This window comes from Diplotaxodon limnothrissa, linkage group LG11 (assembly GCF_057381915.1).
Source record: "Diplotaxodon limnothrissa isolate DT_005_m linkage group LG11, D_limnothrissa_male_GT1.1, whole genome shotgun sequence".
In the NCBI taxonomy this organism is placed as follows: Eukaryota; Metazoa; Chordata; class Actinopteri; order Cichliformes; family Cichlidae; genus Diplotaxodon; species Diplotaxodon limnothrissa.
Window position 1 is genome coordinate 26,299,811 of NC_140606.1, and position 27,376 is coordinate 26,327,186.

General features: G+C 42.7%; 1 protein-coding gene across 1 annotated transcript in view; it reads left to right on the plus strand.

Annotated features, from left to right (window-relative positions):
- The first annotated feature begins 6,588 nt into the window (after positions 1 to 6,588).
- fam131bb (family with sequence similarity 131 member Bb) overlaps positions 6,589 to 27,376 on the plus strand; it is a 30,495-nt gene continuing 9,707 nt past the window's right edge. The window contains exons 1-6 of the mRNA XM_085364917.1: positions 6,589 to 6,658; positions 19,454 to 19,491; positions 22,244 to 22,279; positions 22,660 to 22,762; positions 25,131 to 25,355; positions 25,471 to 25,611. Coding sequence (XP_085221043.1) covers positions 6,589 to 6,658; positions 19,454 to 19,491; positions 22,244 to 22,279; positions 22,660 to 22,762; positions 25,131 to 25,355; positions 25,471 to 25,611 — 613 coding nt within the window. The remainder of the gene's footprint in view (positions 6,659 to 19,453; positions 19,492 to 22,243; positions 22,280 to 22,659; positions 22,763 to 25,130; positions 25,356 to 25,470; positions 25,612 to 27,376) is intronic.

Here is a 27,376-nt window from a genome sequence, read left to right on the forward strand (position 1 = left end):
GTCTTTTTTAATGTTTCATTTCAGTTAGATGGAGACACTAAAAATAACAGAGCATGCTCTCAGTTCTCACAGCAGTCACACTTTGTTCTTGTTTAGGGCTAAAATGATAAGTAGATTAACTGATTAACAACTGGTTATTTTAAGAACTTGATGGTCATGTTTTAGCTTCTAGTACTGGCAACTTGCTTATTTTATTTGGTCATACAAAACCAGAAATTCCACGATTTTACTTGTTTCATTTTTTAAAATGATTTCCTTACACGTTAGAGGGCAAACATAACTGAGCGATCAAGTCTTCTGAAGACATGGTAGTGTGTAAACATTAGTCTTCACAATTAAAAGTCAAATGAAAAGTCCCATCCTGTGTATTTCAACATATAAACAAGGGGGAAAGCTGCAAACAGAATGTTTATTTTGTGCTTTTAGCATGATTAATGTTGGAGCCTGAATGTTGGATTAACCTTTTAAAAAGCAAATGTGTATCACATGAAAACCATGTGAGTCATCTTTATTTGTACACACATATATTAATCGTCTCATTGCACATTCTCATCGCTGCTGCCAACTCACAGATCGTCATATGATGTTCAGGTTGAGACAGGACAGAGTTGCACTTCAGTCTGATTGTGAAACCGTAAGCAGAGCTCTCTGCTCAGTTCCGTTACCTCTGCAGCGGCGCTTGTGTAACCTGTTGCTGCCTGATTCATGTCTGTGAACTACAGGGTGTGGTCTGTGGGGTCTTTGATAGCCTATTGTCCGGCGAGGAATGTTTCCAGTCTCTCCACATTTCCAGTGGGACAAAAATATGTTGAATTTCCACCCAGAGGTTTCCACAGAGAATGAATATGCACCCCATCCAGGGTGGGGGCTTTTAGGCAGATGACAAATGTTTGTGTGTTGTTCCAAATTTCCTCCACTCTCTTGTGACTGTTTTTGACGGGTGAAGGGTTTAAGCTAAATGACACATGTTTAATGCTCTTCTCCTCCTTTGTTTTTTTTTAAACCAGGTGGTGCCTTGGTGACTGAAGTTTGGATCAGGCAGTGAGAAGGCAGCTCCAGGGTCCAATGAGTGTGAAGGTAAGGCAAAAAACAGGAGGCTGTTGGAATCAGAGCCAGACAGACTGGAATGTGGCCAAGCCTTGGAATGAACAGTTCCTCCACCCCTCCCTCGCTAAAGTGCCATATCCCCCCCCCCCCTCTCTATAATGCTGCATTTTTTTCACCACTTTTCTTCTCCAATTGCTTCATTTCTCAGGCTGTCCTCCTTACGCTGCAATTTTCTTTCCTTTCTTTCTTTTTTTAAATTTTACTTCTCTCTGTCCACCACATACTGTGCGTGAATCAGTACTTAGTACGTAATACCTCAGTGCTTATGATTAAAATCCTAATAATTTCCTGTCCATACAGAGGCATGGTCGCTCCATCTCGCTCTCTCTCTCTCTCTCTCTCTCCCCCCCCCCCCCTCTCTCTCTCTTTTAATAATTTCTTGAGAATGTGGGAAACCATTTGTATGCAAGGCGATTGAAATGTTTTTAACTTTGAACTGCTCATCCAGAATAAATTAAATGATCCATAAAAACTTATCTTGTACATAAATGCATCTTTACCTTTTTAATTTTGTGCCCTTGCTTTTTTAACATTAATAAGGTAATTAGGTAACATTTAATCCAACTCAGGTTATCCAGTGACCCCTTTAAAGAACTTGTAAGAAATAAGGCTAACTTCCACTTTTAAATTCAGCAAACAGTGGTTTCAGCTGCTTTTCATGGCTACTGCACCACATTAAGAATCGGTAAGCCCTGTATCCTCAAAGCAAGAAGGTCCTGGGTTTGAATCCAGGTTGCATTTTTCTCTGTGGAGTTTGCATGTTTTCCTGTTATCTCTGGGTACTCCAGTTCCTCCCACAGTCCAAAGACATGCATGTTAGGTTAACTGGTGATTGTAAATTGACTGTGTTTGTGAATGCAAAACTGAATGGTTGTCTGTCTTTCTGTGTTATTGCTGCAAGCGACTGACGTCCTGTCAAGGCTGTACCCCACGTCTCTATGGTCTCTATGATATGGCCTGCAGCACCTCCACGACCCTGAATTGGATAAGTGGAAGAGAGTGAATGGTTCTGTTATAACTAAGATAAGATAAGGCACAAGTTACCCAGTATACTCACTATCAGCTTCAGCATTAGAGTAATGCATGCATTCTTCACCTTCTATACAATCAGTTGCCAGTTTATTGAACAGATAGCTAAACACTAATACAGACCAAGATAATTATCCTGCAAATAAATGTCAGCATAGGTTCTACAGATGTTGTGTTTACTTTGTTTATCAGGTTGCCAGCCTGAAAGCAGGCTAAATAAATTTAGACTGGAGTGTGAGAAAAAGCCGATGAAGAATCTTTCATGTGAAAATCCAGTATAAACACAAAGTGTAGCCTGCAATAGATATGCAAAGCAAACGGCATGCACATAAATCTGCAAAGCATAAATTCCAGGTGCACATCAGCCAAGATGAGAACCTGCATATTTGTGGCAAAACATGTCCTCGTCACTCAGCACTGAGAGGAAAAGTCTCTTCGCTGCCAAACTGGCTTCCAATCAAAGCCAGGGTTAGACTGCAGTGTTCTAATCCCCCCAGCAGGTGTCAGACTGATATTCATTACTGTGCTGCACACAGCCCAGAATCAAATGGCTTGAGGTTAGAAGATTCCCCCACGTTCTCTGACAGCAAGCAAATCGGCTCGAGCTAGAGATGTGTAAAAGACAGAGGTGTGTAAGGTGGAAACCCGCAAATTCAGACGTGACTCTTAGAGATGCTGAGAAGCTGAAGGAAACGAGCTGAACGCAGAAACGTATCTAAGGACGAACATGCTGCATGGTGGTCTAGACGAGGAGGGCTGGAGCGAGAGAGAATGTAGGGTAATTGCGGGAGAAGAGGAAAGAGAATTGTAAATAATAGAGGAGAGTTGGGAACTCCTCGTACGCAAGGTTTTGCCTGGTGTAACGGCTGCATAAACACATATACGCACAAGTCATGCACAGAGAGACTCTATACCACCCACACACAAATATAAAACAGCCCAAAAATATGTGTGCTGAAGAATCCAAGCTAGAAACTGTGGCTCAGTGCGCCAGCTAATAATACACATAAACTCTATTCTCCCACTGGCTAAAACAAAGCTAATGACATAAACTCGGTCATTAGAGAATGTCTTATCAGAGACTGCCTCTTCTCATAACAACATTTATATTGCTCCCTTGTTCCCACCCACCTCCTACACCCCTTGCCTCCTCAAAAACAAACAATTTAGTAATTCCCTCCCTTTTTTTTTTCATTCCCCCTTCATCTTCTTTTCTCTCCTTGCCTTTCGCATCAGTTCTCTTTCGCCAGTTTCAGCCAGATGCCACCCCTCCTCTCATCCCCTTTCTCCTTATGGCTAACGTAGCGAAGGCAAGTGTGTAACATGTGGTTCCAATTAACACATATAATGACACACTCTAGCAGTTTGATTCATCACAAAAAAGCCAGACAAAACAGTAGACAGTCACCGACTAAAGGTGGCAGAGGGTGGAGAAAAAAGGGCCTTTCTCAAAGGAGTTTAACCAGTCTGAGCTAGTTTTTAATACTACCTTTAGAAAGACTGGAGCAGGCATTCCTGTGCATCAGCCAGAACGCCTTTAGATTGTCTGAACAAGACAGTATTGAAGCTGGTATTCATTATCCTTGAGGTGTAACCTACATAGCAGCCAGGAGCTGATAGACAGATAGTGACAGGTACATGAAAATCATTGATTACAGAAATTATCTGGGTGTGAGTCCCCAAGGCAACATTAAACAGGAGCCACTGCATCTAAATTCAATGCAGCATCATCACCCGAGATAAGAAAACAAGAGATGCGGTGACAGGAACATGATAGAAGTCGTCCGTGTCATGTGTTGCGAGGCCGTTTTACGTCACGGTATCTTTTTTTTTGTAGTCTCTGCGTGTGAGAGAATAAGTAATGAGACGGCGACGACGATGAGAGGCAGTCACATTTGTGAGTGGCCTATGCATCATGCGTGAGATTAGTGTCAGGAATTTCCTCCATCTATGGCTGACCTTGTCTCACATTGCTAGGCGGTATCATAGATCACCATATTGTCACAGACTGCCTGAAAAGGCTGCTGCTAAAATTATTTTCCATTATTGATTAATGTGAAAATATTATCCTCGGTTAATCTTTGCTCTACAAACAAAAAGAAAAAGAAAGCAGTGAGAAATGTGTTATGATATCTTCTTTTGTTCAGCTGAAAACAACAACAGGAATAATTTGTTATGTGAGAGATTTAAAAGCGGCGTCTCATGAACTGGGATTGTGGGTTCTACGTCTCTTTAACGGTTAATCGATTTTCAAAATAGTCAATCAATTAACCCTTATAGAAGCACAATGTACAAAGTGTTGTAGGAGAAAAGGAGTATAAAACAGGAATCCTATTGACAGGGAAATGCAGGTAAAGCAGGATAGATACGCCTAGATTAGCTGAGGATTTTAGAGACTTCCACTGACTGACATGCAGTGATGGGCAGATGGAGTGAGAACTGAGACAGAGATTTAAAACAACAGCGTCAGCCAGTCAGCTGCAAACAGGGTTAGAGGGTTCAGGTTCATGTTATAGAAGTGAAGCTGACCCCTGCAGAAACCCCTGTGGGAGTTGACAAACAGAGCTAATACACATGGAAATCCAGAGTGCAGGGATTGGCTGGATTATGTATGATTTCTAATGTCTGGCACCCCCCCCCCCTTTTTTTTTTTTTTTTGCAGCATCACAACCATGACTGTATATTTCCAAGTGACCGTCATTTTCTTTCATCCATTCTGGAGTGCTAATTTTTATTTCACACAGCATCCTCTCCACACCTCTCCCGCACATGACTCCACTGTTCTCTGCCTGCCTTGCTTCTCATCACTCCCTCCATCTGCGCCTTTTTTCCTGCTTTCTGTTCTTCCTTCCATCCATCTGCCCAGCTCTTTTCCCTCTCTCACTCTCTCTCTCTGCTCTTTACCCAGAGAGTTCAAAGTCAACAAAGAAATGACCACAAATAAACCTGTCTCCAGACTGCTTAGAAACAGCACACATCAAAGTAAAAATAAATGCACGATTTCATAGAAAACCGATGAGAGGAAAGGTTTTGGTATGATGGCGTTATAGATATAGTAGACGGAGGGTGCAGAAGTCATAATGATAATTGTTTTGGTTTATAACGAGGTCTTCTTTGAGCGCTAAGTTTAGTTTAGGGAGGAGTGATGTAGGGCTTTTAGGGAAGGGCCAAAAGGCACATGCTGTGAAGAAACTGTGAAACAGGTTGTGTCACAATAACCATTTTATCTCGATTATCTTCTTTTCACCCTCTTTAGAAAGCAAAACTGTAGCTGAACGTAAAACGTGATTAATTACACAGACTTAATGGAAAGAGGCACAGGTCTAATGAGAGACGCAGAAAGAGCTGTAGATTAAGGAGACAGGTGTTTGTTTTTGCTTTTTTTTTTTACCAGAATAGAGAAGTGTAGCAGGCAAGGTGAAAAGGGGATAAAAAAAAAGGCAAAAAAGGGGGAATGTAATCCTTAGTGAACAGAAGAAATAGGCGCAGAGATGACTGTGGGCGGATCAATAGTGAGGGATGACAGAGGGAGGAGGTGGAGACTCAGCAGCAGTTTGACTGTGAAGGAAAACCCTCTGCTGCTTTTTTCCTCTCTCCTCAGGATTGTTTCATGTTGGTGTATGAGAATGTTTTTTGAGCGATGAGTGTTGGGGAGGTGGGGGAGAGGGGGGTGCAAAGAGGGAGGAGGTGTTGGGTGATTGAGAGGGAGATGGCGAGGGGAGGAGAGGAGCGAGGAAACCGCTGCAGTGCATTGTTAGGCTGAATGCACACGGGAGAGGGAGACAGAGAGAGAATCCCCCATTTTAGCTCAACAATATTACAGCAGTGCAGTGATATCTACAACAATGGCAGACCGACACTCTCAGCACAGCTATTGATCTTAGTGATGGCACGTCACTGCACACATACTCAGTCCAATTGTTGTTTGACCTGTCTTTAAACGACTGCATGTGGTGGATATTCAGATATTTTGTCATCGTCACACTCTTTAGGTTAAATTATTTGCGTGAAAAGTCAGAACTCCTGCCACTTAAATTAAACATTAAAAATCAAATGTTACAGGTAATAAAATATGTTGATATCCTTATTATTGATAACTATAATAAAAAAATATATGATACATGTTTTGAAATAATTACAGTAATGCATCACATCTTTATTTAGTCCTAATCTTTTCCCCTCAGGCATACTGACTTACTAACCGGATCTCTTCTAAGACACTGCACTGGAGAGAGAGCAGCAGGGAGAGAGAGAGGGAGAGAGAGGGGGTGAGGGAGAGAGAGTGATCGAGCAAGCGCAGGAGGGAGAGAGAAAAAGAGACGGCAGCGGAGAAGCGAGAGAAAAGAAGCCAGAGCTGAGAGAAAGAGAGAGTCGCAGGAGGAAGGAGAAGGAGAATGCGCCGTGTCTGGGTAACACTTTTACGCTTGTGTCCAGGGCCTTTGTGAATACACCATGGGGTGCATCGGCTCCAGGAGACTGAGTAAGCTCCACTTCTCTTACTGCGGGCTAGAGGGAGGTTGGGGTGAGGGGTGCAGGGGTGCAGCGGAGATGCTGGAGGATGCGGGTCCATACAGGAGCAAAGGGTTTGTGTAGACTAGGAGCAGTCTTTGTATGTGTTTGTGCACGGGAGCTGCTTGCCTCTGTTTCTGTGCAGTCTCAAGGCAAGCTCTGGACGTGTGGTCACAGAGGCAGTATGCACAGTATACCGCCTAGATGTCAAAAGCAATATGTGTTAAAATGTGCTACTGTGTGTGTGTGGCTGCACCCCCCACCTCCTTGCTCCCCTTCTTCCCTCCTCCCATCCCATGATTTATGATGCTGTTTGGCAGTATGTATATGTGTGAGTAGGAGGCAGAGGGATGGAGAGGAGAGAGAGAGAGAGAGAGGCGGGAGAGGGAAGCGCGGTGCTTATTTATAGGGAGACATAGCTTGGAGAAAGAGAGAAGGGATAATGCCATTGTTTGGGACATTTGCACAGTTTATTGTTATTTGCATGAATAATAGGCATAGAGTGGAAGGGGATAACGAGAGAGCATGAAGATTGCAGGCGGGGAGGAGAAGAGATGGGCGGATGGCGAGGGAGAGAGGGGGAGAGGGAGGGGCAAATGCATAGGCGAGGGTGTGTGGCAGTGATGGGAGTTTTCAGGTGAGGATAGTCCTGGATAAACCCGTAGCTGTCGTGTTGACAGCGCCGGCACTGGGGAAAAAAACCAAAAAGCTCGGGTAAACAATCACTTGTTTGCTTAAATGTATTCGGGTATGTTGCAGTGCACGCTTACACGTCCTAGTGTGTAGCATCAATCACGTGCCGAGGTAAAAATAAACACAGACTTTCTTTGCTGTTAAATATTCATGTCTCACTTAGCACATCCAGCTCTTAAACATATTTATGGCACAGCATGGGTCTGGACACGGTGGTCACTCACTCTTCTAAAACACTCAAGCACAGCCTTTACTGGGCTACCAGAACCCTGTTGCAAACAGGGTCCATGCTGCGCCTTTCCCAGGCCCCCTTTTTTTTTTTTTTAAAACTAAATGTAAATTCTTCTTAAAAATATCTAGAATATGCAAAAAAGAGTACAAGATGACACAGTTAAGAAGGCAGGTGTGAACTGAATACAGCAGAAACAGCAAATCCAGCAGCTCTGGCTGTTTTTTCTTGACACAGTGTGTAGCAGGAGAAGAGACTGGGATCCTATTTCAACACTCACATCAAGACAGAAGACCCTACAAGCCTCCAGATGTTGGAAATAATGTGACTGAAATAGGCAGAAAGCTTTGAAAAGGTGCCCCATTAATCTAATGGTGAGTCACCTGTATACTGATGCTCGTTTTTATACATGCGATCATGGAAGCTTAGGAATTTAATAAGGGAGCTCTAGTAATTGCAATTATGTTTTCGAGTCAGGGATAAGCAATAAAGATAAGGGAGAATATGTTTTTAGACCAGCAGCCCAGAGCAGTAGAGATTGTAGATCCACTAAAAGGAATATTTCCCTTCAGTTTGCAAGTGTTATCTTAAGCTGTGTGCACTATAATCTAACACAAATGCGTAAACAAACAGTAGTTAAGAGAAGGAAGCCTGGGCATTTTCAAGCAGCTTGTGTGACTCGGTCTGATTTCCTTGTAAGTAACAGAATCAGCAGCAGTGCTGCCCATCCAAAGGCGGGGTTGTGTTTATCCTGGGTGAGAATGGCTTCAGTGTGTGCTATTGATCGACCAGCTCAACTGCAGTGCACGCTGCCAAACAGAGATCAACAGGAGGAGCAGCAGGCAAAAGGAGTGGATCTGTCTCTGCACGGGAGTAGCCCTGATGTATCTGTCTCCCTTCTATCTCTCCCAGCTCCATCATATCTGGGAGTGCACTCTGTGGCCAGGCTCTGATATCAGTTTGTACTATTGTTCGATTCTTCTCACAAACGATACGGCTGTGCCCAGCCTTTGATATAGTATACTGCATAGTATCCCTCAGGAAATAGTTCTATATTGATTCTGTATTTTTTATATTAGAAATGTGAACCAAAAGCTTTATTTGCCCCTTATTTTACTCTAAAGGTGTCGGGTGTCAGGTTAAACGGAAAGATCTCATCCGAAAGACTCAATAACTGATACACGTAGGCAAAAATGAACTACAAATTTTTAAGGCTGTGCAAATATTTTATTTGTTTGCTTGTTATTTTGCCAGGCAAAGGTTTGGCTTATAGCCTTATCGACCTAATTGCATACAAGTACAGTAGGCTCGCTACAGTATATGATAGTGGTTGCTTTGTGTTACTGATTGTTACCGAGTGTTACACCCCGGCCTAGGCAACCGGGGTGCAACGCAGAAAAACAAAGATAAAGAAAATAAAACCACGAAGGCTCTCCACCAAAATCCCAAAACGAAAATATCCCATAACGAAAGTATTTACAACAGACTATTTATTTATAACAAAACACCAAACTATTTACAACACGGGGGAGATCGCGACCATGACATACTGAAACACAAGGCTTAAATACATAGAAGGAGCAATTAGGGAAATGGACAACAGGAGGGAAACACAGCTGGGGCAAATTAGAACTGACGAGACAGGGAAACGTAAACTGAAAACACTAAGATAACACAGACTTTCAAAGTAAAACAGGAAACACATAACAGTCACGCCAAAAACAACACACCGACAACACCGAAACGTAACATTTCCCCCCACCCAAAAATCAAACATGTAACCCCAAGTGAAATGTTTGATCAAACAAACGAAGGCTGAAGTGAAGGCAGACGAAGCTGATGGAGGCTGGAGCGGTCCCACGGACCCTCCAGCAGACGACGAAGGCTGGGGCGGTCCCACGGACCCTCCAGCGAAGGCGGATGAAGGCTGGAGCGGTCCCACGGACCCTCCAGCGAAGACAGACGAGCAGCTCACTAGCTGCACACATGGACACGCAGCCCACCAGCTGCACACACGGACACGCAGCCCACCAGCTGCACACACGGACACGCAGCCCACCAGCTGCACACACGGACACGCAGCCCACCAGCTGCACACACGGACACGCAGCCCACCAGCTGCAGAAGGCTGGAGCGGTCCCACGGACCCTCCAGCGACGACAAAGGCTGGGGCGGTCCCACGGACCCTCCCCCCAGCGAAGGCGGATGAAGGCAGACGAAGCTGATGGAGGCTGGAGCGGTCCCACGGACCCTCCAGCAGACGACGAAGGCTGGTGCGGTCCCCCGGACCCTCCAGCAGAGGCAGATGAAACTGATGGAGGCTGGAGCGGTCCCCCTGACCCTCCAGCAGACGACGAAGGCTGGAGTGGTCCCACGGACCCTCCAGCAAAGGCGGATGAAGGCTGGAGCGGTCCCACGGACCCTCCAACGAAGGCGGATGAAGGCTGGAGCGGTCCCCGGACCCTCCAGCGAAGACAGAAGGCCGAAGCTGTCCCTCCTTCGGACCCTCCAGCGATCCCGGACGAGCCCCCATATGTTACACCCCGGCCTAGGCAACCGGGGTGCAACGCAGAAAAACAAAGATAAAGAAAATAAAACCACGAAGGCTCTCCACCAAAATCCCAAAACGAAAATATCCCATAACGAAAGTATTTACAACAGACTATTTATTTATAACAAAACACCAAACTATTTACAACACGGGGGAGATCGCGACCATGACATACTGAAACACAAGGCTTAAATACATAGAAGGAGCAATTAGGGAAATGGACAACAGGAGGGAAACACAGCTGGGGCAAATTAGAACTGACGAGACAGGGAAACGTAAACTGAAAACACTAAGATAACACAGACTTTCAAAGTAAAACAGGAAACACATAACAGTCACGCCAAAAACAACACACCGACAACACCGAAACGTAACACCGAGTCAAGCGAAGACAGACGTACAGACAGCAGATAAACTGTCTGCATCCATCCATCACCACTTCAGAGGGTAAAAGGCCTTGAGATGCAGCAGATGGGAGATGCGCATTCTTCTTAACCTCGTCAGTGACAAAAGGCACTACATTCTATGACAAAATTAGAGTTTAATTGCATCTTTAAGAGCAACTTCCCGCAGAAAAGCCAGTGTCAGTGTAAAACTGTCACAGCCCCACGATGCCGATCATATTTCTCAATGTAATGCAGATAATCTAATCAGTAATAACTGTGGCAAAAGCTACACTTGAGCTAATTTTCCTGTGTCCACTTACCAGGCAGCACTATACCTGCAACTCCTTGAAGCATTAATCACTATAATTTAGGGCATTGTGTGCTTTGTGACTGTAACTGCTGTAGTTCATCCTGCTGTGGTGAAATTATAGATATGAATGTGGGACATTGTGATGACTTTCACCTGTTTGTGCAGCCCTTTATCTAGACTCGTCACTACCAGTTAGCTGACACACTATTTGCTGATTCAATAAGCAGTAAGAGCCAGTTCTAGTATGAGTGTGAGTGAGTGTTTGTGGTTGTTTACTTGCTTAAGGCTGGGCATCGATTCACAACGCTTTTCTGGGCCTGAGGTGACTGAAATGCGTTTGTAAGAAAGAGTATTGCATGTGTAAAAGGAGGATGTTTTGTTTATGATTTGTTCTTTCATTTTATTTTTTTTATCAACATCCTATTAAATAAAACTAATTAATTGTAGAAAATCATGTTTACATTTAGTAACATATTATTAAAAAAGTAGAATGTTGGATTTCAGCCCATTCAGTTTTCAGAAGTTTTGGTGTCTTTGCGCCTCCATGGTACTGCATGTGTTTGTGTATGGAGCCCCAGTTTACCTGCGTCTTGTGGTGTAGCGGTCTTACTGAATTTTTTGTTTTGTGTGGGTGTGAAAGCGCCATGTGCACCAATGTTACTTCAGCGCTTTCTTCCATTGCTCTGTTTCTGCTGCGTTACAGCGAGGGATTCCCTGCCATTAAATTTAAAACCGAACACCCCCGCTACACCATGCCTTTACACACACACACACACACACACACACACACACACACACACACACACACACACACCCACACACACACACACACACACAACAACTGACACCATGTCCCGTATTTGCCAGTTAGCAGTCTGCCTGTAAACTAGCAAATCTGGCAGAGGTAGAGTCTGATTGATTGGCTAGAATAGGATAGAAAAGCACTTCAGGGCCTCTCAATTTTGTTGTTGTGTTTAGCAATTTGTTGGTGTGATTTGCACTTCAGGGCCACCGTAGAAAAGCCTTGCGCTCAGGAGCATATTCAAGGTGAATGACTCAGTGATGTAGTACTCAGAGACACCTGGTGAGACCCGATGACCATTGTGTGCGTGCAATGGTATGTGTGCTCAAAGAGTATTCTTATGTTCAAGGATTCTAATGTAACAAATATAACACAGGGTCTTAACCTGAAGGTGTATGTGTGTGTGTGTGTGTGTGTGTGAGCGCCTCTTTGTCACTTCTCTGATGTGCGCTATTATAATTTGCCTTGTTACCAATACCAGGTTACAAACCTGGATGATTATAGGTATAACATTGTATATTGTATATGTGCATGCAAATGTGAGCTTGTGTGTATGTGGCAGATCAGAAATAAGAGGCCTGTGTGTGGGCACATGATGGCAGGCGATTCTATAAACAATGTGACTCAGCCGCAGAGTGAGTTATGAAATTGAAATATAATGCTGTGAAGGAGAAAATTCATCCCTACAGTTTGATCTCTTAGTGTGTGTGTGCTGTGTGTGAGAAAGAATGAATATATGTGCGTTTGTGGATGCGCTCGGCATTAGTGTGCGACCGGCACAGATTGTCTCTGTGTTATCTGCAGCTACTAACCACTTCAGTGCTGATAAAAAAGGCCATGTTCTCACAGATGGGAAGTCTCCTTTGAATATCAAAGAGCAAGGAAAACAAAGATTTCCTGCATACAAAGTACACGAGCTGCCTCATACTTTAATGATTTATTCTCTTTCTACAGGTTTCCATCCATTTATCTAAACAGAACTGGATAACAGCATTTCCTCCTTTTCAGGTCTAATTGTTCATTATATATTTAACAGGCTATTAGGGTGTTTATTAGAGTCACAATGATGGGCTTCAGGTACTTCTGCCCAAGGCTTTTAGTTACCACACTGCACAGGTGACTGCTGGAAGTTATTCACCCCGTATCAGTGATGGAGACCTGCTCGGGATAGCAGCCACATTCGTGCAGAGACAGATTAATGAAGCGTGTCAGGAAGAGGGCACAAACCTTAGAAATGCCATTTCACCAGGTTAATGGTCGTCTCGTGCTGTGTTATAGTGTCAGTATGTGTATGTCAGGGTGTCTGCATGTGACTGGATCATGTCCTGAGACACCGTTAGCTCAGTTTTCTGCCATCTCTCCCAGCCATCTGGGCTCTGGTCCTCAGCTGTGTTCTTGCTGAACTCTGATGCTCAATAACCCAGCATCTGCACATATCGCTGCAAGAGGGCTGCCATCCAAGCCGGTACCCCATGGTGGCAACCAGCCTTACTGCAGCTGTCACGGTAAACAAGCACCAAACCCTCTGGATCCTCGCTGTTATTGCTGCAGGGCACTGGGGGTAAAAAAGACAGATGACGCTCAAACGATTCCCACTTCAGCAGGAGCCGTCAACCCACTACAGCCAGAGCTGGAGTTGACAGTGCGGCCGCTGCAGATCTTTAGTTGTTCGTTACGCACAGTCGCGTTACTCCCTTTTTATTCCCTCCCTCTTCAGTCTCTCTGCCCTTCCTCCCTTACAGCTACTTGCTCCTTTTCCTCGGCTGAGCTAAGCTGGGGGTATCCAGAGCGCTGCACTGCTGTGTGTGCGGTGGAGGAGGGTGAGTGCCAGGGGAAGAAAAGCTGGCTCAGAGCTCTGGTCATGTGCTCTGTTGTTGTTGCTGTTTCCTCAAGGAGGGATCCGTCCTGCAGAATAACACATTCGCTCACTGTGCTGCTGAGAGCCCAACAGCATCACCTACTCGAGTGCGGAGATACAGTGTATGCCATGATAAAAAGAAACTACTGAGATGCTGGATAATGACTACTGACCCCATCATATAAAGAGATTTTCTGTGAACTACGAATAACTGACTAAAAATGGCACGATTTAGACACAAACTCTCATGCCTCACTTCACAAAATCTTCTTTGATGTAATCGCAAAGTAAATATACTGTGCATACGACTATAGCTATATATTAATGTAATGTTTCTGGTCCATTGCTGTGTAAAGGCTGGAGGTCTTCCCAGTGGTAGGTTGTACCTACTCTTTTGCCATATTGTGATTCATGCGTGGGGAGACTGACTGCTAATCTGCTAATTGGCCAAATGAGGCTGAGGGATGCAAGGGAGAGAGACTGTAAAAGCTAAAGTGAGGGAGAGTGGGAGTGGCATGGTGTGAGTCACTGTGCAGTGTACTATACACTAGGTTGCTGGAGGCTTGACTCAAGTGAATGTGCATGTATGTTTATGTAGTTTGTGTTTGCTGGGCAGATTTTTAACCCAGATGGGGAAGAAATCTGGGACACTCTCTCCCACCCAGGCAGAAAATGAGACATCTCCCCAGCTACCTCATATCAGCCAATAAATAACCCCATCACACCTCAATCCTCAGTGCTAACAATCACACATGCATGATTAATCCTTCCGAGGTCACACAGAGTTAATTTCTAATCGTTAATTTATCACTTGAATATTAATGAGTCCGTCCACTCATTGGATACAAAGTGGTCTCTTTATTTCTGCAGTTTGTGGCGGAACCATCAGCTAATCTACGATAATGTTTCTGCCGTATTCCACAAGTCATTTGAAAGAAAAATGTGCATTATTATGTATGCTGTTAGTTCCATTTAAACATAATCAGAAGATTTAGATACTGTGATCATCAGTGGAAATGTTTTATGTGGCTCACATGTGTCACTAGGAAAGGGTTCATCCCTGTGTCTGACATTCATCCACAGTTTAAGTCATATTAGCTCATCAGTTCTAGTCATTATGCCAGAATTCAACTTCCTGTCTTTGGAGCCGAGTGACCAAACTGAAATTTTACACAAAGTATTATCAAAGTAAAATTATAGTCAGATCCATAACTGTATGTTTACGATCGCACAGTGAAGACAGCAGAAAAATAAATAGCCTATTTAGTATTTGCATATGTACAATCATGTAGCGTTTACAGAGTCTGTAGTTTGGTCAATAGCAAACACGCTGCATGATAATCATGTTTGAGCACGCTTTGCTTGCATGCAGGTAAACAGTCAGTGTGGAGAACAAAAAAGAAATCGCACTTTCCAAAATGTATTCTCTGTGTTTTTCTGCACTTGTAAACACTGACAGGCAGGAGGAAATCAAAATTGTGGCATGGATCACCACTGGTTACACATCAAGCCAGCAGTCTAACTTATGAGTTGCCATATTGGTATTTGTTTGACTCTTCATTTAAACATTGTTAAGTTTAAAAAAATGTTTATTTAATCACCATGTCCAGGCTGAGATACAACTGTTAACAAACTCCTTGTAATTTTACCTTCAGACCTAAACTACAGGCATCACTTTCAATGTCCCTTAGGTGAATTTAATCCAGTAATAACTATCCAAGCAGCTATTTATACATACAGTAACGTCACACATCTCCTGTAAGATGTCCTGAGGTATTAAGAGAAACAAAAGCAAAAAAAACTTTGGATGGTTGAGGAAAACTGGGTCGAAGAAAACAGGATGATAAAACACAGTCTCTCCTGGAAGAAACACTTTAAATATATTAAAACCTACAGACTTATGATATATGCCAATACTTTACCCAAAATTCCCACTGAAATGAGTGTGATTCCTGTGTCCAAAGAAATATGCACATCCCTTCCTGCTGAGCAAAGAGGGCCAATTTCTGGAATGAAGCCTGTCCCTTGTCCACTGCCCTTGCAGTGATTTGATGTGACTGGATGGAGTTCAGAGGGAAGGGTAATATCTGAGAGCCCAACAGAGACAGACCAGAGCTGATGTTTCTGAATCACTGGGTCAGTGGGTCACAGACATCACTGGACATCTAGAGAGCCAACAACTCTCTGTGTTTTTTTTTTTCAGAGCTCCCGAGGAATCGCTCATGATTGCCAAATGCAGCTGTTGAGAACCGCGACTGGCTCAGCAACACACAAACACGCAAACTCAGACACATACGCAGACTCACAGTGTGCTGATACAGGAGTAAGCCCCTCTGAGAGTTGTACACACAGAGCACAGACCCTCTGATACAGAGGAGCACCTAGAGACTGAGGCCGTGTTTAAACTCCATTACCGCCAACGACTCTCTAATTAAACCAATGTTTTAATTAGGATTTGGACAACCAGGAACGAGGAGGGATAATAACGTTCATTTATCCAACAGAGAGGGTGTATTTCACACAAGTTACACCTACAATATGCAGGGTGGACAGCTTTGTATTTGATCTGCCATTTTAAGCAGTACATTGCTAAGTGTGACGCAGGCGTCAATATTTATCAGTTTTATAGGAACACAATAGAAGCAAAGTAGACTATTAGAAGTCTGCGATATGAAATCTTACTTATGTAAATGTTCAAAAGTTTACTTAACAAGATGCAGTTAAAGTATGTTAGAAACTGCATGACCACAAATAGATTAATCAGCTTTCAAATGTCATTTTTCAGTACAGTTAACTACAAGTTAAGATTGCAGATTGATGCAGTGGTGTTGTTTCCTCTCTAGTATACTTCAGAATTTGACCAAAATACAATCACTGATTAAATTTCCTCTGTTGCTCTCCAGCACTGGTTTGCATTCTAGTGATTTGAGAGTAAAACCTGCAGGGGGCTGATAGAAGCTCTCAGCTAAACAAGGAGGTAATGGTCTTGATTGAAGCATAGTAGACTGACCAGGTCTGAAATGCAGAATAACAAAATTTTAATGACAGCTTAACGGGTTCAGCCAAGAGTCAAACTTGGGAGAAAAATCTTTTATTTACTCCAGTCTGCTTCACCATGAACACTTAAAGGCTTTAAAAAAAGGAGGAATATGTTGGTTTGTTGAATGTGTTGCCATGAATGCCGAATGAAGGTAATTACATTTTAAGGTCATTGTGTAGTAGCTCTTGTTGTGGCCACTAAGTGAGCTGCAGTCAGCATCCTGTTGCTTGCACTAATGCTAGGTATGTAGGCCTGGGCTAACATACTAGGCAAAGCAGTGATAATGCATAACAATGAACAGAACCGACTGAAGTCATGTTGATAAGTTACTAAAGGTACATTGTTACTGTAGTCCGACTGTATATGTAAGACAAGAAGCACTCAGCTGGAAAACTTCACCATTGCAGCTCACTCTCTCGGCAGTATTTACTTTTAAAGGAATTGTAACGTGTTTTTTATATATTAATTTTGTTTTCTTTATCTTTTTAAACATACTTTAAGAAGTTTGGAGTGCAATAAAAATCACATGAGGATTGCATGACAGATATTTACTTTTATAACGCAAACATTATGCAGGAGTAGTGGATGGGTAATAGCAGTAGAAGTAGGCAGCTCTTTCTCCTGATGATCTCTTTAAAGATGTAACACATTCTGGGGTCAGCTTGAAAGAAAGGCAGCTGTGAAATGTAAAAGTGAGGTCACAGGTCAAATATGACATGATATTTACATGCAAACAATAAAGTTATATTTAGAATCCACATGTACCTGTATCACTTCCTAAATGCTGTCAATACTAACAAAGGCGGTAGAATTTTAAACATAGTTTTAAAAATGTTTGACCTTATTTGACCTTGAAGAAGAGGTCAGAGGTCCAAAGCAAGTGATGTGACTACATGCCAGTAAGAAACACTTTTAAATAACTCTATAGAGCATTGTTATCACTTTGACCTTCAGCGCAATCTATTGACCTTGAAGGAGAGGTCAGAGGTTAAATGTGATATGATAGTTCAAATCTTTATAAGGTACTTTCTATATGTTTGCAACACACACCACACTTTTAAGAACCATGGTTTCTCAGTTATGACGCTTTTTGTTTATTTATGACCAACAAATCATTAAGTTGAACTTGAACACCTCAATGGATGTAAACCAAATTTGAATGGATCGTTAACATGACCTCACTCTACACCCCTACAAAGTTTAATCAGGATGAGTTCAAAGCTTTTTGAGATATCGTGTTTACAGCCTTAATGACACAGAGGTAAGTATATGCTGTGGCTGAGCAGTATTTTTCTCAGCCATACTAACTTCCGGTAATAAAGGTGAAGAGCCACCTTCACCTTTATTGTACAGGCTTGGGTACAAAAATCAAGAACTTTCTGTTTCTCTTCGTATCATTAATGGGTCTAATATTTACTATATATATTTCCTTTTTTAGTGCACTATTTGTCTTATGCGTGAATATCCATGTGGATTGAAAATGTTACTAACCGTGATTCACCCCAATGAGAACAGCTGGCTTGGTCACATCTCTTTGCAAGATTTCAATGTTATGGTGTCTGACACAGCACAGAGATGTCCAAGGCGTCCTTCATTAAGGGCTAACACCTTAATGAGGTTAGTTAGCCTACATAAGTGGAGCGCGCCCTGTTAGATTCAAGTGAAATGGCAGCACGGACTCAGAGATATGCTGTTATTCTCCTTGATATTTATTAATATCCGTCCTTTAATTAATTAATACATCACCAAACATAAAGAAAGTACAGAATATGTAAAAAAAAATATATACGTATTTATAAATATATTCCTAAAACAATTGTCAATTCAATTTCTTGGTTACAAACAGCCATTAAACCCTCTGTTTATATCATTTTTTATATATAAATTATTGACTCTCCTCACTGGTGTAATTAAAGATTATTTAGACTGCCACTCATCAGTGCTGCATCACTAACATCGTGTAGTTATGCGTGACTGTGAGAGGCGATTGGTTGACGAACATAAATGGTTTTATAAAAGTGTTATACATATGTTATAAAACATTGCCATCTGTTTGTCTTTGTAAAAGTGGAATCACAAGATTTTGTGTGTTTGTTTTTTGTGTGGTGTGTATTGGAATCCACTGTGCAGTGAGCCTCTATTTGTTGACATTAGCAGATTGTATTTCTAAGGTGATTCTCACCAGTTTTACGCACTGCTGGTGCTGAGGAGCAGAAAAGGATGAGACTTAAAGGTGATTGGATTTTCCTGGAAAATCTATCCAGATTCATCGAGATTGAAAAGGCTGAGAGGAATTCAGGGAAATGTCCAGATTTTTATGTGACATTAAAATCTGTTCACACATTTGCCAATAAGTGCTTAGTGGATAAAGATTGCTGTGTATTTTTAGGTACAAAACCTTTATTTGATTTATAAAGTATACATGCATTTTTTAAATTGGGGGCATTGGGGTGATGCCGAAAATAGTAAACGTATTCATTTATTTATTTTAGGCAATAATTCAGAACTGACAGCCTTTCCCAATAGCACTCAACCTTTCTAAGAATACTGATAATGGATGCTGATAAATGGGTTGTATCGAGTCCCTCATGATGACACACGTCATGGGTGTTTACTGTTTTTCTTATATATATTTGCTGTATGTATTTATTATAATTCAGGTGTGACACTTGTGGTTTCATCTGAGTTATTGGTTTTCTTTTGGAGGTGGGTCTTACTACTACTTTTATAAATAAAGTGTAAAAATGATTTGTTAATGTAGGCACACAAGAGAAAAATATCTCCCTTATTAGTTTTTAACCATGTCTTCATGAACATTTTGTGGAAGCAGTTTTGTCACTGAATGTAATTAAGAATAAATATTAATGTTTCTTTCTCTTCTCCCCCCTCTTCCCTCTCTCTGTGTGCCTCTCTGTCTCTCTTGTTCAACGCGTTCTCAGCGTCAGATGGCGTGCCAGTCCAAAAGGATGGGGAACAAGTAAGTCTTCAGTGATTCCTCCTGCTCATCCGTGTTGTTGACTTCCTCTGACAGTGAACTGTTTTCCACACCACCTGAGGAACCAACATGGCCACACGATGAGCTGTAACACCAGTGCTTATGCTAGTAGATTAGCGAAGTAGATCACGCCATGGCAATGTCAGTCGCTCCCGCTACACTTCCATCGCCAAGATGGGGTGGTGTGGCTGGATGACTGAATAATCGCTGGTTTGGTTGGCTTATTGCTGTTGCTAGGATGTCTGAAGCTTGTTATAGCTGTCTGACAGAGTCACTCCTCAGTGCTGGTTCAAAGCAGAATGGCAGAGGCATCACTCCTCTCTTTCTCCAACTTCCTACACATCATTATCACTGTACATTTTCCTCTCCTCTCCTCTCCCGCTGCATTACTGATCTCGTGCTCTAAAACTGATGCCTCTGAGAAAGGACACAGGAGCAGGATCCATTTTGGACTAAAGTGTAGAGACCTTCACTTTTCCACCAAATGCACTGTGGACTGATTGCATCATTTATTTATGTGTCGTGCCCCAGAATGCCCCCGTGGTTCTGCAGAGAGGGGAAAAAAGACACACACACACACACAAACACTTTCTATACATATATATCAGTGTTGTCAGGGCTATTGGAAAAGAACATAGGGAAAGCTGCTCCAGGCAGCCCAGCTCTCTCCTCACACCCACTCCTGTGAATGGAGAGCGAGACAGGGACGACCAGAGAGCGAGTGATGGAGGAAGTGGGAGCAAAGAATAGAATTACATGAGGGAAGGAAGAGGCAGACATTGATTAACATAAAGCATCTAGATGTAGCTGAAGGAGATTATAAACACTCCCTTCTCATCACACTCTCATTATTATATTATCTTAACCTAGAATTGAATTACATAATCTTTACATTTTACTCTATTGACCACTGAAGTTAATTAACAAAGTTTTGTAGTTTTTCGATAAAGTGCTTGACGTGTAGAGAATAAAGCACTAGAACGTGACTAGCAGAGCAGTCAGTAAGACTAACAAAGAACTGTGTTTACATTGAACTTTAATTCATTTCTATAATTATTTAACATTACACTGTTATTTTTAATGTAGCTAAAAATTCTAATTCTAATTTATTTACTTCGAGTTGAGCATATTTTACGTTGTATTATTACTTTTTTAAAAATTTGATGTGTTGCAGTATGTGAAAATAGATGCTGAGAATACAATGAGGAGACATTACTATAAGCTAAATATATAGTATAGTGTTTTCTCTGGGACCTATACCTGCAATTACAAAAACATGCAGAAATGTACTAAATTTCCATGAAAGTCACTTTAATTTTTTTTTTATTACTGAAAGAATAACAAGCATATTATGTTTGGAAGTGCATGGAGTTTTTTTTCACATCACAAAACTGGTGCGGCACCTTTACCTCATGTAATTAGTAAGCCTGCATGGGTGCAGACTCAGTATTGAGGGAAGTCTTTATTCTACTTTTACTTAAGGATAGTTGGTTTGGAACAGGACTAAATGTGGCAGATCCTTCGCATGAATTTGAAACAGCATGACAGTGTAAGGGCCGGACTGGAATGACTTTCCCGAGTTTTAATTCCTGATTAAATGGAGGTTTAAAAGAAACACAAAGCTACAGGCAGCAGGTAGTTAACTAAAAACAACTAGTCTAAAAATGAAAATTCCAACTATCAGCACCATATGTTGTTTGTTTAATCTGCATAAATGTGCAAAAAAAAAAAAGAACGGCCACAGCTGTTTTTCTAATTACAGGCTATTTCTTCTCAGGTGACACTCTGTTGAGTCTGCAGATTGACCAGAAAAAATAAGCTAATGACACAAATCTAGGAAAAGAGGGATTTGAAGACTAATTAAGCATTTAAATGTTAATTAGTGAGTTTAAGAGGTGCTTTTAGGGAGACTTTGTGACAGGCTACATGTTCCCAGGTTTATGCAAACTAGCTGATGTATGTAATCACTGACGTGACGTTAGTGATGCCTTTACTGAAGTGAAGGATCTTCAGACTTGTGCCATCAGTGCAGCTTGCATTGCATTTATTCAGAAGAAAGTAGACCTGGAGCTTTCTGACAGTCTTGACTGTCTGTCTGCCGCTTGTGTACATCAACAGTAAAGGGGACAAAATATCAGCTCAGCCAGTAGCACACCAGTGTTCCCAGTGCGGTTAGTATCAGTCCAGCTGATAGAGAGAGTGTTTATCTGCTTTGTTCTCAGCGTCTGCCTTCACCACACGCACACATAAACACATAATGTCCCCTTCCTCCTGAAAGCCTCAGTCCCCTGTCTGTGCAGGATCAGATACAGTTCAACACACTATTGATATCTCGCTCTCGCAAACACACACAGTTTTCTGCTGGCTTTCAATGTTTCTGGCAGCACATGTAACCGAAGAGGAAATTCATTCATCCGTAGCGTATTCAGTTTGCTTTACACAACTAAGCAAATATAAACTGATCCCTGTTTAATCCCCTCCCTTCTCCCTGTCATTCTGGCTCTTCACTTTCCTTGTTCCTGGAAAATCCTGTGTGTCTGCCTCTTATTTTCCTCTCCCTTCTCCTAATTTCTTCCTCCGCATGCTTGATGTGCAATCAACCCCTCCGTCCTCCCCCCACTCCCCCACTCCCCCAACCCCGATGCATGTCAATGTCCTCTCTGTCCTGTCACTCTCTTACTCTTTCCTGCTCCTCCTTTCCCCATCCCTCTCTCCTCCTATTTCTCTTCCTCAGCATGGACGTTCAGAATTTTCATGGGAAGGAATCAATGTAAGTGTTGTGGCATCATTCCTTCATCTACTACTTTTCTCTCCCTATCTATTTGTTGCTTTTGCGCGTTTTGATTTATGACACCCCCACCTCCTGAGCCGTATAGTCCGTCTTGCGGTTTATTATACTGGTGTGAGCACAATCAGAAACCCTAGATTTATATGATATTTATTTTGTAGAATATCTCTTGAATCAAGATTTGGGAAATGCAAATTCTGTCTCTTGTATTAACCCAACACCTCCATCACTTGTCCTCTCCACTCACCCCTCTGACACACACACTGTCATGTCACACTGTCTCTGTGTGGCCTCTCACACCATCCATGCTGTCCTTTTCTCCACACTTTCCTCCTCCATTCCTCTCTCTTCTCTCCTTCTAGCTGTCTATGGAAGACACTACATCAATCCTGCCCCGGCTCAAGAGGAACTCAAACGCCTATGGCATCGGGGCTCTGGCTAAGTCTTCTCTGTCAGGTGTGTCAGGTGTGTGTCTGTGCTGTAACTGGTAAACGACCCCATGCTGGCTCTGTCCTCAGACGGGCCCTGGAGTCAGCATGGTACCCTAAATGGGTTCCCCTGTATCACTTCCTCTCCACGCTGTGATATCAGTCGTCAATGACTCACGAGTCATTGACGGAACAAATTCAGCTTCAAAAACAACACACACATACACACACACACACACTCACACACACAAACACAGCTTGTTGCTCTAAGGAAAGGTGAGTGGGAAGTGTAGTTTTTTATGTTAAGTGGTTGTGAAATTGTGCTGTTCTGAGCAAGTATTAGTATGGATGTTTTGACTGTGCAAAGTGCCGTGTCGAACAGAGTTAGTGTAGTGAAGTGCTTTCTTTTAGTGCAGCGTTTTTTGGTTTCATCCAGCTGTTTTGTGTAGTGCAGTTTATTTGAGTGCAGTGAATTGTACTGCAGTACAGTGTAATGAAGTCCAGCTGCTATACCGTGTGCTGTGGTACGGATTTGTCCTATAATTTATTCATGAATCCCATCGTCATGTGCTACCATCAGAGAGAATCAGGCAGCCAGGGATTTACAGTACATGTTAGTCGCGTGGAAATATGGAGCAGAGCTGTTAAACAGATATGAGTTTGTAGTGGCATGGCACCAGGAAATTAAATGTATGTTCAGCAGCTTTGAGTTTTCCGAAGCGCAATAAAGAGAAAGAGAGGAGTTTTTTTGTTTACCCGGCGCAGCTTAGCAGAGGTGTGAAGAAGCTATCATGTCAACAAGCCAACCTCTCATTATTCATGCCACACAGCCGCCTCACCCCAATTAACCTGCTCCATCCCATGATGCACCTTTGTCAGACAAGACACGTCTCCTGCCGTCTCCCCTCCATGTGATGTTAACAGTCTCATTAAACACGCGAATGTCACCTCCACAACCCTTTTTCATTTCTCTGAGCTTATAATGGGTGCTCATGAAAACCCTCTTTTAACTACAGACTTTTGAATAGTTGGATTTGGCTGATAATGTTTTCCTTACGAGCAGTTATTAATTTAAGATATTCAATATTTTAAGAAAATGAGCAGTCTCAAACATCCCAGAGGCGTTTGGGTATTTTGTTTACTTCTTAAAGGCGGGCCTATTGTGGTTATCCTTGTTTATTTCTCTAAAGATAAATGTATAGATTGATATTCACTAGCAAGGACTAAAGCCCCAGATGCGAATGAAAATGTTTGTTAATAACGAAGCAACGAACTATGCCACAGGCTCGCTGAGGCGGTGGATCCCTTGATACCTTTGAGAGAGGCTTACAAGCAGAGAAAAAGTGATGATGGGCCAAATAGGCACTTATAGAAATACGGCTGGAAAAGGAACTGTTGTGGGTGTGGTCCTGCTCCTGAACTTTAGATAAATAATCTTGAATAGGCTTATACACTGGTACAGTTCTGGATGCTAATATTAAATATGGTTAAAGTTTTAAATAATGAGGTCAGCGTGTGTGAAAGTAATCCCAGCAGGCCAAAAGCTCAGGCTTCACATTGCTCTAATCGCTCACTTTCAGACTACTTCAGACACGTCAGTGAATGCGGATATCCTTAATGTGGTTATCTCAGGGACACAGCTCTGGCTGTGAGCACATGAGCTCCACCACCTGCTGTTCAAACCTTTTGTTTGCAAAGGGCAGCCAATCAAAAGAAAGCTGGCTCACAGGTAAGGTGGATTTCAGGGGAGACAAAGTGAAACTGTATGTGATGAACAGAGAGGCTAAACCAAGGCACAGTGTAAGATGAGAGAGTTTTATTTTGATCCCGAGTCATTTAAAGCCACTCCAGTGAAGTCCAAGAATTAAAACGTGAGTTAATAATGAGCCTAATAGGTCCTGTTTAACATCAAAACAAATATATATAATACATCAGGCGCTTTTGTTGTAAATGATCCTTAAAAATGGGAACGGTATGCTATACTTAAACTCGTTCTGGTTAATCATGTGAGGTAAAGCCAATTTCAGACACAACAACTCCAACACTGAAAGGTTTATTATTTATATGACAGTTGCTTTAATCAATTTATCAGTCGAACCGTGCCGGATATCCATATTTCCATGAGCCATCACATCATAGCGTCATACCCTCCTCCACCCAAAACCAGTGCACACTTGATAATAACGAATCTATCTTATGTCTCTTCCTTCCTCTTCTTTTGTTTTTTCCCCCATTTTGTTCCCCATCTGCCGGTTCATTCTCTACTCCTTCCCTCAACTCGGCTAATCACCTCTCTCTAAACCTCTGGTCTTTTAATTTCTCTTACTTCCACCCATTTTGTTTAAATTGGCCACCCTCCCTCCTCCTTCTGCTCCTTCCTTGTCTGGGTCTTTCTCCTAAAACAGGTGTCACACGCACAATGAAGGAAAGAGTGACCAAGCCCACAGCCATGGCCCAGGGTCGTGTCGCTCACATGATTGAATGGCAAAACTGGGGCATGACGACGGTGGGTTCGGGGAGCGTCCTCCAGTCCCGCATCACTACCCAGGAGCGAGAAAAGGAGCGGCGGCTGGAGAACGACGCCTACAGTGACCTCAGTGATGGGGAGAAAGAGGCTCGCTTTGCAGCAGGTCGGTTGGATGAGGACAAGAGTTTCACACCCTATTAACTGTCATCAGCCACTTGAGTGGTACTGCAGGTCTTAGTAACAATTATCCTGACTTGCCCTCTGAATTCTCACCTCAGGCATCCTGCAGCAGTTTGCAATCTCAGAGGCAACGCTCCTGGCGTGGTCGTCAATGGATGGTGAGACTCCGCAGTCAGGATCAAACCAGGGAAGCGTGGCTCACCTCAGTGAGGTCAACCAGGAGAGCATCACCAGTCGAGGTAAAGGACTACAAATATGTCTGAGGCTTAAAGTCCAGGAAACAGCTGTTGGTGAAACACAGCCACATCATTTATGAGTAAGAAAATGGAAGAGGTTGGAAAGTGGCAAATCAATTTTAAACAGAGTAGTTAGAGTATTGTGTTACAGCGTCTCGTCTCTCTAGACCAGAGATGTCAAACTCACTTTAGATTGTGGCCAACAGACAGCCCGCTCTGATCGTAAGTTGCCTGGACAAGTGAAACTCCTCTTTCTGTAAGCGTAAGCAAGTTTAATAAAACAAACAATGCACTGCTTTCTTTACATGACAAGAAAGTGCTGCTTTGGCCATAAACTGCAAGAAATAATTTGGTAAATTTAGAGAAAATGTTCTGTTAGCTCGTTGCGCAGACTGTCCTATAATTATAAAACAGAAAAGTTTTGTTAATTGACTGAATGTCCTCTTTTTGTTTTCTTGGGCTTTTTTTTTATTTTAATTTTTTATAATGAACCCACTGTAAAAGTCATAAATTTCTATAGTAGATGGCGTAAAAACAGGATCTTTCCTATTTACTTATTACTTATTTACTTGTATATTTCAAACCAGTAGGAAAAGCTGTAAAACTTATGAAAACACAGAAGTCTGGAATTTATGCCAATCTTCCATTTTCCAGAACTGTCCAGTGGGCCAGATTGGAGACTTAAGCAGGCCACTTCTGGCCCCCAGACCTTATTCTAAGGAGCTTGGAAAGAAAAGCGTCTGGACTTTAGATGGGGATGGACCATTTGCAGTCTATCTGCATCTTAAGGACAAAGGTCACTCCTTTGAGGATGCCAGTGTTCACATTTTGGACAGAGAGGACAATTTGGTTTGAAAGAGGAGTGAAAGAAGCCATCTATGTCCACTGTGAATAGCCATCTTTGAACAGAGGTGGTGGTTTACTACACCAACTGTTTACCATCTATAATCCAGTTTTGAGATCCCTTCCCAGATGCCTTAACGCCCACTCACATCCTGGGCCTTCTGACCTCAGGAAATTGCATGATAGGGCGGGGCCAGGTTTCGCAGTGAGTTCACCCGAAACTCTGACCTACACCCGTTTTCACACCTTGGCTCGTGTGATTAGGTAGAGGATCATTAGGGGGTCAATTGTCCCTCTTAGGGGGACACTCCAACGGGGCTTAAATCTGGGACTCTCCACCATTTGACCTTAGAACTGAAGAAGCTTCTCGGATCAGAGGCGAAACGACTTCAAGCAACTTAAAGAAGTCCAGATGCTCTTCTTTCCAAGCTCCTTAGACCACGATGACCTGGATGACTGAGAACCTTCACAGACCCCAGACTAGACTTGTAGTCAAGACCGCCTAAACCAAGACCAAGACAATACCAAGACCAGAGGTTATCGAGACCAAGACAAGACCAAGACCAAGACAGACTGAGTCAAGACCAAGACAAAGTCGAGACGAGACCAAGACAAAAAAGTCTTTAAACTGCAGCCAGATGCTGCTTCGTTTACGGGTGTCAGGCATATTTATGTGTCTTTGCGATGCACTCGCACACCCCTCCTCACCGCTGTCTACTGTCTCACTCACTCACTGAGAGGACAGACGCACGCTCCACTTGACTGTCGCGTCTCTCACCCTCTCTGTTTTTCACATAATGATATTATCCTATATCCTCGCATGTGATTGGCCACAATATGGAGGGATTGGAGCATAGCTGAGCCACTGTGTGAGACCTGAGCAGCTAAAGGAAATTAAGTGAGGAGCTGGCTCTCGCTCAATGGG